Source organism: Gavia stellata, chromosome 8 (genome assembly GCF_030936135.1).
Source record: "Gavia stellata isolate bGavSte3 chromosome 8, bGavSte3.hap2, whole genome shotgun sequence".
Lineage (NCBI taxonomy): Eukaryota > Metazoa > Chordata > Aves > Gaviiformes > Gaviidae > Gavia > Gavia stellata.
The window spans coordinates 31,027,461-31,044,722 of NC_082601.1; the positions used below are offsets into that span (position 1 = coordinate 31,027,461).

Genomic DNA, 17,262 nt, shown 5'->3' on the forward strand with positions numbered 1-17,262 from the left:
TACCATGGCTAGACTACTAAGTAAAGCTACCTTTAGGGGTTTATTGTAGTTACAAAATGACTTTTCAATAGTCATTAACTAAAAATTGTCTCCCAGAAGAACAATTCTTCTGCCCTGATATCTGCTGAATAGCTAGCATTACACCTTTCACCCAAAAGACAGAGCTGCTTTAGTGCTCAGAACGAAGTCTGAATTATCCTGGTTATTATTTTTTAGTTTATTGCTTTTGGGGAGAGTAAGTCTATGTAGTCATGCTGTCTGTTGTCTTTCTCCTCAATAACTTTTGTAGTTGCTGGGTAATTTCATCCAAATGTAGCAGAAGTCTCATCATACATAATACCTACAGGCTTTTGTAAAAAATACTGGCTTGACAGAGGGTCTAAAAATGTCCTCTGTGAATGTAGTCTTGGTTACCAGACATCTGAAAATCTCTAAGGAAACAAAATTTCAAGATCATCAACTTTAGTTGTTACATGTTAGCATTTTGAATGTGCAGCTAGTTGCACTTTTTTTCTAACACAAGTACAACAGTTACCACTTCTACTGTGTCAGTGATAAACATGCCATATCGCCCTAAAAGAAGCTTTCTTCTCCGTTTATCAAATGGGTTGTTCATAATTGTAAATATGTATTTTCTCCCTTTCATACTTAGTCTTTGACTACAGTTTTTCTTGTAATCTGGATTTCTAGAATTGGTTCTCATTACCCGGATTAGAAGGGTTTCTTAATTTCTTCTTCCTTCCTGTCAAAGACTGAAATACCTAATTTCTGTTCTCGTTGTTACTGCCTGTCTTCTGCTCTCCCCCTTCGCTTTCTAATGCTTTACACATTTTTCTGTGTATGGCATCAGAACCTATGCATGCTCCTCAGCATAGTGCCTTGAGCATCTTCCAAGGATCCAACAGGCAACATAAGTATTATCTGTTGACTGGGCTAAGCTGAGATCTCTTCCCCTGGAGAAATGTGGGGTTTTTTTAAATGGTTTTATTTTTTGGTAGGGGAGAAGTGAAAGTTAGAATGTTGAATAGCAGGAAAAGAGAAATTTCCATCTTGAATGTAATTAGAAGCTAGCAGTATTAAACTGTTGAAACAGATGGCCTATTCTGTACATGCCCAAATTTGGGGGAAACAAAAAAAAAAATTCAAATTTTGTTTGCAAAATAAGCCTTATGCATTGTGCTAATGACAGCAGAAATGTGGAATAGTAATGCATGTTCTGTCCTCTATGTGGAAAGTGAATACTAAGTGTTACAGTAACATTGAGTGTTTCACTGATATTTTCTCAAGTACTTAGATTACTTGTATAGTAAAAGATATCACAGATCTCACTGGTAAACTGTTGGAAATTATCCCTGGAAATAGCAACTGTTGTATTCTTATTTTGTAACTGAAGCTCTTTTTCTTCCCCATTTTAGATATTGTACTTCAGTAACAAACTTCCTTGTGATGGGAGGATTTATGCTCCTTGCAAAGCCAGCAATGTAAGCAAACCTTCACCATTTTCTGGAGTTTTTGATGAACTAGCGAAGAACTGTACTTTAAAGAATTGTGTGTGTCTATGTGTAGTAATGAGCATGCAGAAACTTGGTCTCAGCTTGCTTGAGTACACTAATTTCTTTTCCATCAGATGAAGAAAAGGTTACTTCCTCTCAACTGTGATAAAAATTCAGGTTAAAATGTTGCTGAATGAGTTCACCTTTATCTTGAAGGTGAAGAAAGGGGGGGGGGGAAGCATAAATTATTGTAAATTCCTTGAAAAGAAATGTAAATAGATTTCAGATAATGATTTTTTTTTGAAAGCTTAGTCTTGAGGTTCAATTTTCATCATCTATTTAGTGTTTGTTAGTATTTTATTCTTTCAGATGTTGCTGTCAAGAAAATAGGGAACAGCAAACTTCTCTTGAAGAATTAGTAAGAGTAGATAATGGGGATTCACTTCTGTTTTGAATTCCTTAAGTTTATGGAAGTGCTTTAAAATGATGCAAAAATAACATGTCTGCACGTGCATCTTCTCTGCCACTCAAGGTTGCTTTACTTTATTTCGTGCATAGATGCTCTTAAATGTGAGGAAGGAATTGTACCTTAAAGCCTGAGACAGTATATTTGAAGTTTATAGATCACAAAGTAAAGATTTTTTCTTAGTCCAATAGTATTTTTGTCTAGAAGTAAAGTAATGACACTGTGCATCTTTCACTCTAGTGCTGTGAAAAAGTTGTTGCATTTTTTAACTCGTCTGAGGAATTGCCAGTTTTCCTTCCTTCCTAAATTCTGTAATCTGGGAGTAATTCTGTTACAGCTGTTTATGGAGCACTTTGAATGTAATGTAAATGATGGTATTGGAAGTTCTTTGAAACACTGGGGTACCTAATGTAAAGAATACTCTGCACCTGAGGACCAGTGCCAAAGACTAAATACAAAATCCCTCTGCAGAGAGACACTGACAATCTTTCTGCATTGGTCAAGATTTTTAGGGTAACTTCCACGAAATCTTAGTTCAAGTATAAGCTTATTTATAATTAGTGCTGAAAAGTTCTGGATGCTGAAATTACTTGTACTGAATACTTCACATCAGTTGTCACTGTCAGATGTCACAGCTTCTCCTACTGCAACCAGGGTCTCATTAGGTGAATAACACTTTTTCAGGTTCTGAAACTTTAGGGAGGAGATGTCGTAGAAGTTTTGTCCTGCTACTTGCAAAGCAAAGTCAAGAATATCTTTGCTGATAATGATGAATTTCCGCCCCCCGCCCCCTCCCCGAGGGATACTGTCTTAAGTCAATGATTAACAATGTCAGCCTGTCTTTTATGGATATTCTGCAATATGAATGCATTAGAAGTAGTCCCAACTTTTAAAAAAGTACTTCAAAAGAAGTCTCCATTGTTGACAGGTTTTTGAGCATTTCCTCCGAAAGAGCAGGCGAGCTATACTCAATGTATGAATCTGTTATTATTTGACACTTTTCTACAGAGAGACCTCCATGTGAGGATCTCGAAGCACTTAAAAAATGCAAGCCATCCAGATGGTTAAATTTAAAATTAAGAAATATGGTCTTCTCTCTAAAGGAGACTTTATTCCTAAGGCTTGTTGAACAAGAGAGTTCTTAAATATCACTAGCAGACCTAGACAAGGTATGTTATTTTGATGTGTGAAATGGCATCTTACTAATCATGTAGAATTCTTAGGGACCCTGCTGTGCAATTCTCTGATCTGTTTCACTGTCCCTGGGGCCTGCTTTCTCAGCCTCACCTGATTCTTGCAGCTTGTGGTTTAAATGCTTCCCAGCTGGATGTGTTTTAATGCAGATGTGTCATGTGCCAGCACACGTGTGCACACAGATATAGTGAAGGAGAGGGAAAAGGAGGTTTGTTTTTCCTTTTAATGAAGAAATCCTGATTTTTGTGTGCTAATGCATTGTCTTCAGAATCATTTCCCTCTTCTTCTCTGAACTAGATTAGTTCTCCCTCTTGGAAATCAGACTGAGGATTGAACAGATTTCCTGCCTTTCTTTTGAGGTAGGATGTAATTTTTCTAGTTAGGGGAAAAACCGGTCAGTTGCCTTGAACAGCAGGGGTGGGGAAGAGATAATTTGGATATATTTAGGGAGGTGCACTGGAGCAAAGTTAAGATTCTTTCAGGCCTTCTGGTATGAATCAACAGTGTTAGAAACTTACTACTCTAACAGTAATGGGGAAGTCATTCCACCTGTTAGCTCTTTTACTAATCAAGTGTTAAAGGGGAAAAAGGCAATTAGTTACTCTCCAAGTGGGACAACTTAAGTCAACTTTCTTCAACCAGTTTAATGACTGAGCATGTGAGAATAGAAGTAAAAAAAAGTCCTGTGTTGCAGTTGTTAGAGAGCTACATGTCTGTATTACTGTACTTCCTTAAACTAAATTGGGAATAGATTAATAAGGAGCATGCATTTGCCTTTACAATTTTTATTTATGATAATCCAAAAAGGGGCATTCTGAGCTCATTATTTATATAAAACATCTGATGTCTTGCTGTCTTTTTTTTTTTCTTATCTCCTCCCTCTATTCCCCAATGGTCCCATCATTTAGAGACTTCTTGAGTAAAAACCAGGAGCTGTTGCAGAAACTGTCTGAGAAAAACGAGGAAAACCTCCAGCTAGTGGAAGTTCTGAATGCTCTGTTTTTCATGCCATTTGCACGACTTCATAATTATGCTAGAACTTTGCTAAAGCTTGCCACATGTTTTGAAGTGGTAAGTTGGCTTTGTTATCTATACTTGAATAAATATACACATGAAACTATGGCTCGGAAGTAACTGTGTGAAGCAAATGCCAGGTAATTAGAAATAGCTTAGTCCTCAGAGAAGCTACCTCAGACTTGTATTTGCTGCAGGGAAGATCATGCACATCTATTTGCGCAATCTTACACCACACCTGCACAGATCATGTGACAGGTAGAAACTGTTACCCTGCCAGAACTTGTTTGTGTGCCTGAATGTTTAATTGCAAATACATTATTTTGATGTTTGCCTATTGCTTTTCAGTTCTATCTGGCATTGTTGCTGTAGCTATCCTTGGCTGTAATACTCTACTAAAAATACTACATATACATTAGGTAGACTTATACCACCCATTTAGATGTGTATAATTGCATTCTTTTGAAATAAAAGATAACTAAACAGGAACAATAGCTACTTGTACATTTATCTCAATATAGTCATTTAAAGTATTACTCCTGCAGTTATTAGCACTACTTCTGCTACAGCTTGTTAAGCTGCAAGAAGGTAGATCATGTAATTGTATTATTAGTCATTCTCCTCTTAACATTCATGGAACTGTTGTGATTTTTAAAAACTCATGGCATACCAACAGAACATGTGACCAAGAAAGTAACTTAGCTTCCACTGTTACTTTATTAATGACACCAGCTGTCATGCATTGGTCACTGATTTAATAAAATGAGCAGTTGCATTGCAGCTTGGTTAGTGTTGTTGGCACAGGTGTTCAGAAACATTTTCAGGTCTGTCTTACCTTGTGCCCTGTAGGCATCTCCAGAATACCAGAAGCTACAGGATTCTAGTTCTTGTTATGAGAGCCTTGCTGTCCATCTTAGCAGGAAGAGGAAAGAAGCAGAATACACACTTGGCTTCTGGAAGACCTTTCCTGGGAAAATGACGGTATTATGACAATTGTCAGTCCATTAGCAGCTTGAATCTCTTGCTGTTAGCTTTCTACCCTGTGTCTATTACTGATGCTACTGTTCCAGTTGCACTTCTCATTTTTTTTTTTCTAATTTGTGTTGCTGTAGTACTCTTAACTTTAGAAAGGTTGGGCCTTTACTATGAAAGACCAATAGCACTGACAGTAAGTTACAATCAGTGAGAAGTAAGCTTCTGTAATTTTGTTTTTAACCCTAACTTCAGGATTCCTTGCGGAAGCCAGAGCGTCGTTTAATCTGTGAAAGCAGTAATCGGGGGTTGTCCCTACAGCATGCTGGAAGATTCTCTGTAAACTGGTTCATCCTCTTCAACGATGCTCTGGTACATGCTCAGGTAAGCCATCTTGTTTCCAGGAACAAAACCTTTTCTCTGCTTCAAACAACATGACATATTTTTCATATAGTGAAGATAAGTTTTTGCTTTTGCACTGCAGTGTTGCTTGAACGCTTAAAAATGATGTTTTTTCATGTTTATGAACAAATGTGAAATTATGTACTTTTTAAATTTAATGTTTGATTGCTGTCGCCCTGTGGCTGGCGTGGTTTCTGTTGGCTGTTTCCTGGAGCAAAGTGCATGTAAGGAGCCTCTAATGCTCAGTTTTCCCTAGTCCTCAAAGAAAGGAAAAAAAATGTTCAGAAAAAGCCTGGGGCAGGGGTAATGGATCAGTACCTGGTGAAGTTTCCATTCTCCTTCTCCTTGCCTACAGTTCTCGACGCACCATATTTTTTCCTTGTCCACGCTGTGGGTAGAAGCTCTTTCAGAAGAAGCTGGTAACGTGTGAGTATTCTTGCTTGTGATGTTGAAATAGTTGGGTACCTTGGGAGGGAGGATGAGCATTTTGTAACCTATTATTGTAAACTAGGAGCAGAATAGGCTGGATGCAATCATGTCTACCCCTCGTTATTGTTTCAGAAAACTTAATGTATTTCTATGTCTTAAAGTTGTATAAACATCAGAAAGAATAAGGTAGTCAAGAGGAAAGCAAGTAGATTTCATGCTGCTTCTTTTCACTGCTAACTTAATATTAAAGTGAATGCTAGCTGGGGTGGGGGAGGGAAGATACAATATTCATGCTCTAAGAAACCTTGCCTTTTTCAGGATGAAATTTCACTAGATTAAAATACTTCTTCCCTGCCCCCCCCCCCACCCCCGTAGGAATGGATTGAAGATTACAACACCAGAAGAACAGTTTGTTCTTGTTTCTTCAACACCACAGGAAAAGGTAGGCTTATCTGTAAATTTTGCGTGGCTTCAGTGATAATGAATGAGTTTTTCTCTTCTACTGTGAAACCGAACACAGAGAAGTATTGCCTAAGTATTCACCAAGAATGAAGTCTTCTACAACTTGCAGGTATGCAGGTTGACTGTACACTGTGCTTGACTGTAGCAGTGCTCCAATTTACAGCACTGTACTGAGGAGTGCAAAGGAGATTATTGTAGTTGCTGTAAAGGTGAGATTCAATGCAAAGACAGATGTTAGGTAAATTCTGTCATGAAACACTTTCTGTTTCAGACCAAGTGGCTGAGGGCAATAAGCCAAGCAGTGGATCAGGCCCTTAAAGGGACTTCTGACTTAATTCTACATGGAGCTGGTGGGAATATGCCGAGACAGGAACCTCCTATTTCTCGCAGTGCCAAATACACCTTCTATAAGGACCCTCGATTTAAAGATGCTGTTTATGATGGGAGATGGCTTTCGGGAAAACCCCATGGCAGGTAAAAGCATTTGAACTAACAGTTAAAAACAAAATGAGGTGGTTGCTGTATCAATAAGTAGGCTCACTCACGGAAGTTATTTGGGAATTGCGACGTGAACTGATTATCTTATACACGTGTATGGCTTTGTATTTTTTCCAGAGGGATCCTAAAGTGGGCAGATGGAAGAATGTACTCTGGGACTTTCCGGACTGGGCTGGAGGATGGGTAAGATCCTCTCACTACTTCTGGAGACAGAGGGCAAGAAATACCTTTTGTTGTAGGAGATAATAACAAAACCCTTTTAATTAAAGGTTTTGCAGTGAATCTTACTGACTCAGGGTTATGTATGTTAACAAGATCTATCTATATGTTGATATATAGATAAGATCTCATTTATCCAGAGGTATGCTAGTTGTCTTCACAATGGACTCTGCAACTGCGTGATTAAAAACTTGCTCTTTCATAAAAACTGAAACTAATTGGAATAATCAGCTGTAGGATGGAGGAAGGAAATGGTAAAACAGCCAAGGAGAAAGAATGGGTGGGTGTAAAATCCTAAGCAGAGGAAGCCAATTGAAAAGTCTGAAGTCAACTTTCTGCTGAATAAGTTAACTGCTAACTTTTTGTGTTGATATATTCTTTAAAAAAATCTGGAATTGTTTTCTTTATCCTTCTAGAAAATGCAATGCCTTTCATACAATGTAGTGATGCATCTTCTCTAATGTTTTCTTTGCTGTATTTCTGGTAGAGCAAGGGTTTAATAATGCAGGAAGGAGACAACAAGATCCTGAATCGAGACTTCAGGGTTTGGGTGATGAAAACAAAACTAATGAGTATGTGATCCTGATGATTAAGATAACTAGCACAGAGGAGTTTGAAAATAGGATGAATGGAAGTCCTAGACATTATCAAGTTACCTGGTGAAACAAATAAGACCACTTGAAAGTAACTTAATAATTTATTACACAACTTTGAATTAATCCATGGATTTCATTGCTAAGAACCTGCTTAGGGTGCTATTGAGGCTAAGAGGTTAACTTCTTCCAAAGGCATTTTTATATGAATCTTGTGAGCAGACATGTCTGTTCTGGGCAGGATAAAAGTATATGAGGGAGTCCTATTGGCTTCCAGATGTATTTTCAAAGTATTGAGTTGGAGGGGAAATTGGAATGTGGTCTGGCTGCAGACAGCTTTTTAAAATGCACCTGAGCTATTGGTATAATGTCAAACTATAAAACCAGATTAGAGCTTTGGTCATTTTTAACTAATAGTAAGTGTAACTAACCCTGTTGATTTTAGGGTTGTAGGAGATGGAAATATTGCAAACAAATCCCCACCAGAAATAAATGGATTGATATTTAGTTGTAATTGCTAGGATTATCAAATATGTATGTTAATATTTCAGCATGCATGCTATAGTCTCAACACTTAATAGTAATGTCTTGTTGGGGTAGACATGCTCTCAGGAGAATCTTCATAACTGGATTTAATCTCCTCAGAAGATTAAAATCAATAAATAAAAGTTGTGTGTCTCATTCTTTTCAGGCATACTGAAATTGTGAACAATTCTGTGCCACTGTTTGAGCATAATTGGAAGCTAGCATCTTTTTTTAAAATATTCTCTGTAGCAATATATGTTCTCATCTTTCCCTGGAATAAAGATGTGCTTGAATTACCAAGACCTGAAGAAGACAACAAAGGTAGAAGCAGTTTTAGGATGTAAGAAGACTTGTGGCCTTTAGAAAGCTGAGAAAAATGCTGCAGTGTGGTAGAGAGGGGAATACTTACAACATGCCACAAACAGGAGAAAAGCGGTATGGACTAAATTGACGTACTGTTGCTGGAATTCCTGCTTTTTCTTTAAAAAAATAAAAATCTGTAACTTCTGTAGCTGAAGAGGCGTGCTAAAAATGATGTAGAGCATTCTGATTTTAGAATGGGTCTGTGATACTATCTGATCCTGTTCTTAATGAAATGTGTTAGCATTATAGCTGCTTGTGTTCCATTTCTGTGCATTGACAGGTATGGTGAATACAGAGTGCCAAACAAAGCATTGAATAAGGATGACCATTACGTGGGGTACTGGAAGGAAGGCAAAATGTGTGGGCATGGAGTCTACAGGTAACATGTAGCACTTGTGTTGCTGTCATTGCAGAAGGGAGAGCAAGGCTGATGCTCTGGCACGGTGCTTACCAAGCCTCTGTATGTAGCTTTCTTGTTATATTTCAGACTTGTGATTATAGTTAGCTTGCTTATTTTCTGCTTTGCTTTTGGTAGATTGCTCACAATGCATACTTGTACAGTGTTCTGTTATTAATATCTATTCTAATGTTGATACCACCTTTCAATAATAGAAGATTCTTCTGAGAGATAAATATAACCTCTAATGGCCTTGCTTGTTGCAGAGAGAGTGACTTTAAAACAACAAAGCATCAAAAGACTTGTATTAAAGGCTTGCTTTTATCCTAAATATACTTTTACTATAGTTCCTGCTTGGTGTGGCTGTAATGTAATTCCTAGAAGGAAGAAGAGAGGGTTGATCTTGGGGAGGAGGGGGGGACACGGCAGTGTGGGACAGGGATGGGACAAAAACCCAACCAAAAAAATCAACCAAAAAACCCAAAACAACCAAAAAACCACAACAGAAAAGTAGAATATAGGAGTCTTACTCTCTTTTTTTTTTTATTATAGCTATGCTACTGGTGAGGTGTATGAAGGGTGTTTTCAGGATAACATGCGTCATGGGCATGGTCTGCTACGCAGTGGGAAGCTGACCTCTTCCTCTCCCAGTATGTTCATTGGACAGTGGACAATGGATAAGAAGAGTGGTTATGGAGTTTTTGATGATATCACAAGGTAATGCTTCAGTTCCACAATACCTGAAGCAGCAAAAAGAATAGGAAAGGATTTGATCTGTTAGTAGCAGTGCATGTCTATATTTTCTTTTTTTTCTTCTTATACTAGGCTTTCTGGATTGATGAGCTAAAGAATGGGGTCTAGAGACTGCTTTTTGGTGCTGCTTCTGGAGTAAATGTGGGAATTCTTGTTCTGCTTTGTTTTTTTCTGCCTTGCTTTCCTATCATACTCCTGCCTGAAAACTAGCACCAAATATGGTATCTTATTGAGGTATCTTGTTGTGAGTGCTGAAAGTTTTATGAATGTCATGTGAGGAGTATTCTTTTATCTCAGGCCTGTAAGACTGGGTTGTTCAGTGATCGGATATGCAGGACTAGGTAAATTTCCGCTCGTGCTCAGGTTTTCCATTGACTTATTCTGTCAATGCAGCGGAGAGAAGATGCTTTCTGTCAGGGCAGATTAGTGAAATGATGGTCTCAGAAACAGAATTGCACTAATTATGTGTACTAAATGAATACTGTCAACACAGATCAATATAGTCTGTTTTTTCAGTCAGCAGTTCAATGCTGTTTACCTGAAAAGAGAGCTTTTAGTGAAAGCACAAGAAAACTGGTTTTGGTTTAACTGAACTGAAAGCCCACTTAAAAAGCAGAATAGTAAAAAGTCTGGAGGTGAAGGGGGTGTTGGGGAGCGTGTATGTGGATATTTTTCCGAAACAGATCTATTGTAGCATCTCTAGGTATTTCCTGATGTCAGTTTTGCATCTAGTCTTGCTCAGTGGTGGTGGTTGTTCTTATATTCTAGTGTCAAGATGTCTCCACACGCTTTATTTAGTCACTTATTTACCTAGGACAAACTAAAGAGATGGCAGTTTTCCTTGCAGATCCTCTCACCTCCAGAGTTTGTAACTGCAATGGCAGTTCATGGTGGGGGAGGAGTGTGGCATTTGCTTTCTATTCCAGAGTTACTCAAATATGAGCGAGCTGCCCTGATGGTAGTTTTCTTTCTGGTCTCAGGGAAGGATATTTGCATATGTTTGTGGCCTAAGTATTCATTTTCTTCACTGCTTATTGTTCAGCCCAGACAAATAAGGAATAGCTGCAGATACTCTTTATAACTTTATGTCCTTATTGCAAATCAGTCATTTGAGCAAGTGGGACTTCTCTTAGGTTTCCATCCTGGTAACTGAGTATGCTGCACCTGTCTCTTCAAGAAGCCTTCACCCAACAGAGAACCTTGTAGCTGGCATGATGAATCAGACCAGCATCCTGCTAGGTTGTGGGTTCAATAAGCTGGAAGATACTCCTGAATTTAGATTAATGGCTGGGCTTGCTTTCTTTACTATGATCATACTTTTTCCTGGATACTAGAAGGAAAATGCTGTGTAATAAGCAGGGTTCTATTAAATCAATTGCTAGTTTCCCTCTAAAAGCAAACAAAAAAAGTCCTTGACAAGTTTAATTTTTTTATTACTTTTATGGTGAAAACATCATGTTCTCTTTCAGAAAAGAAAAATTGGAAGAATAGATTGTTACAAAATATTTGGGACTTGCACTTAGTTTCAAACATTCTAGTCTGACCTCTGTGGGCTTACACTCACAAAGAAGTATTTTAAATAGTAGTCTGAAAAGGCTGATGTTTACTTGTGAGCAATCGTAGACTAATTTTTTTATGGCATGACCTTTGTTAGACTATTATCCAGAAACTTTCTACAACGTAATCTGTTTCCTTACAATTTTTGCACTCTAATATTTTCAAACTGTCATGTATGACTCTGTAGGTCTCCCTTCTATCCCCCAAGTAGAACAGCTTGGTTTCTTTCATTTATTATCCTCTCAATTTGAGTCATCTGAGTTTAGGTAAAGAAATCAAAAGCTTTGGTAAAAAAAAAGCCTAAAATAAGCTTCTTGTGTCTTTCTTAAATAACTGTTAAATACATCAGGTAGATGCCTGATGAAGCTGAAGATCCCCTTTCATATGCAAATTAAATCTTAGGTAAAGCTGATCCAGATCAGTTAACAAGTTTCCCTGTTTCTTATGTGCTCTAACTACTGCAGAGGTTCCTTTGGGTAGGAATTGGGCTTAACTGGGCTTCAGCATTGTTTCACATCATCAGGAATAGTTTGCTTGGATGTGGCCAATTTGTAATGTGAGTTGTGAAAGGAAGTTTATTTCTATCAAAAAGAGTCTTTATTTCTGTGAAGCTGGTGAAACTAGGTTGACAGACCTGAAGCAAGCGCTGTATGACTCTTTTCTAACGGTTTCTGTGATGGTCAAATACCGCAGTAGAGCCAAAGAAAGGATATAAATGTACTACTTAAACTGTATTCTTCCTACTTCATTTTTCTTCAGAGGAGAAAAGTATATGGGAATGTGGCAAGATGATCTTTGCCAAGGCAATGGTGTTGTGGTTACTCAGTTTGGACTGTATTATGAAGGAGCCTTCAGCACCAACAAAATGATGGTGAGTTGAACACCAGACTCTGTGCTATAGTGACTTTTCCTCTAAGAGTGGTAGCTTTCTGGGGTAGATAGATGAGTGTACGTTAGGCTGTTCTTCTAACCTTCTATTGTCTTGACTTTTTAAACTGTCTTTATAATCCCTGTTTCGTTTCACCTAGGACTACTTCAGAAACTGCATTTAAAAAAATTATGATTTGCTAAGAATTAGTAACAGGTTTTTCAGTGTATCTTCAGATCTGCAGTCTTGCCTTCTGTTTATAATTACTGCTTTGTGTTCTTTATGATTCTCTTTATAGGGGACTGGAATTCTGCTTTCTGAAGATGATACAGTCTATGAGGGGGAATTTTCAGATAACTGGACTCTGAGTGGAAAGGTTGGTATTACAGTTGTCACTTGTAAACTGTTACCATCTGAAAAAAAAAAAGTCTCTTTCCTTGTAATTTGGTTCCCAGTGGATTTCAGTTAATTTTTTTATTATCTTCTCTCAAGGGAACACTGACCTTGCCAAATGGAGATTATATTGAAGGTCTCTTCAGTGGAGAATGGGGATCTGGGATAAAAATCACAGGAACCTACTTCAAACCTAGCTTGTATGAGAATGAGAAGGACAAACCTAAAGCATTGTGAGTGTTGAATAAGAAATAATTTCTCATATGGTTCAGTTAATACTTCAGAACATGACTATTGTGTTTTTTCAAAGGCCAGTTAAAAGTGTTTTTTCCAAAGAAACACTGAGATTTTGAAAACATTTTTCCTTTTTCATTCATCTTCCCTCCTGCTTAGGAAATAAAATAAGAATCTTCTTTATAGCTGTTCTTGCTTTAATTACTGCTTGAATACAAAAGTAGCAGCATGAAATTACAGGATAGTCGACATGCTGCTACTGTCCTGTAGCAGTCTCAGAATTTTTTTTATTTATATCTGAACTGACTGTTAGAACCTGAGTTCACAGCTGCTGATGACTTTCGAGGTACTGAGAAAGACTAAGCTACATTTCAGTGATTAAGTCAATCACAGACCTCTCTGCCTTCTGCCAATTATTCTGTTGGTAAATTAATTCATTTCATGTGTCATTTAATAATGCCAGTGGGGGTACATTTGGACAGAATTAGCTAGTTACCACACCTCTTCCAAACAATGCATAAGAAAATAGTAGAAAAATCAGCTGAATTGCAAAAAAGAGCATTTTTAACACCTTGGCAAGGATAATTTTGAAAGGTATCCATATAACCCTATTTATCGCAAATTAATTAGGTCAATTTGCCTAATTATATCTGGGGAAAAAACCACATTTGTTTTAAGTCATAACTGAGATATGTTTGAGTAGAAGAAACTTAAGTAAATTTAAAGAGTTGTTGGTGAAATTTCAGTATTTGGTAGCACTATATACTGGTTTACGATAGTAGTAATTGTTGTACAGGATTCAATATCTTTGAAGCATACTCTCAAATTTCAGATTAAAATGGGGAAACAACTCTAATGTTTTTACCTAGATTACTTCTCAGTGTGCTTCCTGAAGCATTCACTGGTAATTTTTTTTGACAGCGCTGACACCTACAACAGGATGCAAAGTTAAGCAGGCCTCCCTGCTGAACTGAACACACTTGCAACCTTAGCAGCTGTCTGCTTTTTACCCCAGTAGGGAGTCTATGAATAAATGTATGTACATATTTGTGAAGATTGCTTGTGAAATAAGGGTTTCATCTACCCTTTTCAGGCTCTCTTGAAGTTGAAAATCTTCTGGTATAATTTGTGAAAAGGCTTAGAGCCTTACTTTTTCTGCTTTGTGAAACTGGGAACATGGGAAAATATCAGTGTTGCTAGTTCTCATCTCAAACGCGGTGGAAAAATACTAATGAAAGGTCTGATTTCTGACACTTTATTTAAATCAAGACAACTGTTAACCTGACAGCATTTATTTGCTTTATGAAAGCTTTTCAAAGCCCTAAATTTCATTATAAGTCTGAGATATCTACACCTATCTATATATCGGGAGAACAACAGTTCTTGGTTTTCCTTTGGCTATAGAGGATCCCTGAGCATTGGCTGCCAGTGAAAAGATGCCTGAGCTGGTTTTACTCTCTACCAGCACATCCCTAACATGTCATGCAACATCATAATGTAGATACTACCTTAGGGGCCGAAGCCCATTTTTGGTATTTATCTGTGTAGCTATGCTATTTGTACATTCCAGGATGGTGAGATATTTAGGCCATTTTTGTACTGTGTCTTTGCTACGTGAACATGTCCTGAGCCTTCTGAATGAATACCGGTAGTGAAGATAAGCCCAGTATGTCCTGTTTTCTTGGAAATCAAAGCAGTCCTTTTTGTGTTTAAACAAACCATTTCCTGGAAGACTACAAGAAAGAGTAAGGCTGACTTGTCTAGTGTAATAAGGTTCACAGTTGTTATTTATATGTAGGTATTAAAAACATTTTAATCTTGTAACATTATAATATTTTACATGGATTGAAGTATGTTAGCAAGGAAAAAAATGAAGAATAACTTTTGTAAGTTCTTTTAAAAAGATGTTGAAAGTCAAGATATTAATTAAATAGGTTCTAGGTTTATTCTTAGCGATAAACTTGGTTCACAGTAGAGACTGCTAAGTATATCAGCTTTTGGTAAAACAGTATGAGATAACTAGACTGACATTAGCTTTAGATGGTTTTCATAGTTGAATGTGTTGTTTCACAGCTGTTTGATTTTACCAGACTAACTGGTCATTTTATTAGGCGGAAACTTGGGATCCTGGCAGTGCCTCCCGATGAGAAATGGAAGGCAGTATTTGAAGAATGCTGGAACCAGCTTGGTTGTGAGAGCCCAGGCCAGGGGGACAGATGGAAGGCTTGGGACAACATTGCGGTGGCCCTGACCACCAACCGACGGCAACACAAAGACAGGTTGGTTCCTAGAGAATGTAGTCAGCAAGGTGAAGAAAGTATTGAGAAAGAAATTGGAATCACGCTCTACTCTAGAAACTTTAACTGTAAATGTTCAGTTAAAACAACAAGAAAAAATCCTAAACAAAATCAGAACTCTTCGTACTCTGCACTATAAACCCTTTTGGGGACATACTGATGTTTAGAATTAGTTCAGTTGTTAGCTTCAGGGTTTTTTTCCTACTCTATGTCTAATGAATAATGTGTACAATGTGTTTGTCCTTTCTATAACTGCAGCCCAGAATTATTGAGCCGCTCACATACTCAGACACTGGAAAGTTTGGAGTTCATTCCACAACACATTGGTGCCTTCACCCTGGAAAAATATGAAAATATAAAAAAATATTTGATAAAGGTATTGTGACTCTCAAATGCTCACATAGCTTGTTGGTAAGGCATGATGTCAAGCTTACTTTGTAATAGCTTTCCTTAATTTCTTCCATATTTGCACTCTTGTAATCCATGTTGTATTCATCCATATTTGCTCATAACTTCCTAAATTTTTAAACTAAAATCCCTAACTAAGACTAAATCATAATTATATGCCTAATGGATACTGTCTTAAAGACAGTTTCTGCACAGTTACTGTTTTAATTCTTATACATTGGATCTCAGCAAAGCATCTTGAAATTCTTGTTAATTATTGCATGTTAATTTTAATACTACTGGACAGATGACTTGTCCAAGTAGTAGCACAAGTTCTTGTACTGTCTTGACTCCTCTATGAACTGTATTCAGCTAACACATAAATTTTATAATCCAAATAGCAATTTGTTAAATATAGCTCACTTTTTGATGTATTTGTAATATTTTTTTCAAAGGCTGTTGTTGGATCTCTGACCCATCTCTCTTGAATTCTATTTTTTTTTATTGGCTGGCATTGACGTACCTGACTGGCCAATTAATATCTTTCACCTCAGGCTTGTGATACTCCTCTCCATCCATTGGGCAAGCTGGTGGAAACACTGGTAGCTGTCTACAGAATGACCTATGTTGGAGTAGGAGCTAATCGACGATTACTGCAGGAGGCTGTAAGAGAGATAAAGTCCTACCTCAAACGCATCTTCCAATTGGTTAGGTACTGAGACTCTAATTTTCAAGTCAAACTACTGCAGAATTAATTAAAGATGTCTCATGTACTGAAACTGTCTAGTGTTTATGCAGTCTAAGTTTGCCAGTATCTTTAGTCTGTTTTGGAGGGTTGCTTATATTTCCTTAACCATTTTAAGGAGTCTTGAATATTCTGTCAAAATAGAAAAATTAAAATCTTCACCACAGTGTATTACATCCTACATTGTACTTTAAAATATGGCTGTAGAAATCTCATCTTGAATGTGGATTTCCAATTTAGTGTCTCTGGATATCCATGCTGTGAAAAGACAGTGTTCAAAGGGTATAGAAGAATAGTGAGGATGGGGAGTTGCAGTGTTTTCCATTGAAGTTCTTAACAACATGGATGAGCAATGTTCCTATGCAGTGTTTGCTTAGATTCTTGAGAGCAATTACAATCTGAAAGCAGAAATACTCCAAATTATTAACCATTAGAAGCCTTGTCTAGAGGGAGGTGATGTCAAGGTAGGAAAGGTACCTTTGGCATTGGAGGGGTTGGCCTTCTTAAGTTTTCTTCCAGGGAGATGGTACTGTATGTGTTAGCTAAGTGGTCTTAGTCCGCCATGTACTATTTCAGCTGAATTTTCTTTCCTCTCCGATCTTGCTTTCTAATGCTGTGATTTGTAGAAACTTCACGAAATGAAATCCTACTTTATTATGTGTATTGCCATTTAGGTTCTTGTTTCCTGATCTTCCAGAAGAGGGCAGCACAATTCCATTTCTGGCAACAGAGACAAAGGGAAGGCGATCATTTTGCAGTGGGAAATCTGACTCCAGATCAGAATCTCCTGAGCCAGGGTACATAAAGGAAAAAAACTGAACTAAGGAAGGCTTCATTTTATTTCTGTTCACAGTTTTCTCTTGGGTGGGGGAAGAAATATAAGCACGTGTTTAACTGATGGATATAAGCAGATTTTTATTTTTCCTTTGGTTCTGATGACAGATTCTGATAAGCAAACTTCCACGTGATGGTTGCAGTAAGCATTTCATCCCTGTTCCATG

General features: G+C 37.5%; 1 protein-coding gene across 1 annotated transcript in view; it reads left to right on the forward strand.

The window, feature by feature from the left end:
• ALS2 (alsin Rho guanine nucleotide exchange factor ALS2) overlaps window positions 1-17,262 on the forward strand; it is a 38,975-nt gene that overhangs the window by 14,700 nt on the left and 7,013 nt on the right. The window contains exons 11-27 of the mRNA XM_059820090.1: window positions 1,416-1,481; window positions 4,062-4,224; window positions 5,017-5,148; window positions 5,395-5,523; window positions 5,897-5,967; window positions 6,346-6,412; window positions 6,704-6,906; window positions 7,048-7,113; window positions 8,911-9,009; window positions 9,580-9,744; window positions 12,097-12,208; window positions 12,504-12,581; window positions 12,698-12,831; window positions 14,944-15,111; window positions 15,388-15,505; window positions 16,071-16,228; window positions 16,936-17,058. Of these exons, the coding sequence (XP_059676073.1) occupies window positions 1,416-1,481; window positions 4,062-4,224; window positions 5,017-5,148; window positions 5,395-5,523; window positions 5,897-5,967; window positions 6,346-6,412; window positions 6,704-6,906; window positions 7,048-7,113; window positions 8,911-9,009; window positions 9,580-9,744; window positions 12,097-12,208; window positions 12,504-12,581; window positions 12,698-12,831; window positions 14,944-15,111; window positions 15,388-15,505; window positions 16,071-16,228; window positions 16,936-17,058 (2,052 nt within the window). The remainder of the gene's footprint in view (window positions 1-1,415; window positions 1,482-4,061; window positions 4,225-5,016; window positions 5,149-5,394; window positions 5,524-5,896; window positions 5,968-6,345; window positions 6,413-6,703; window positions 6,907-7,047; window positions 7,114-8,910; window positions 9,010-9,579; window positions 9,745-12,096; window positions 12,209-12,503; window positions 12,582-12,697; window positions 12,832-14,943; window positions 15,112-15,387; window positions 15,506-16,070; window positions 16,229-16,935; window positions 17,059-17,262) is intronic.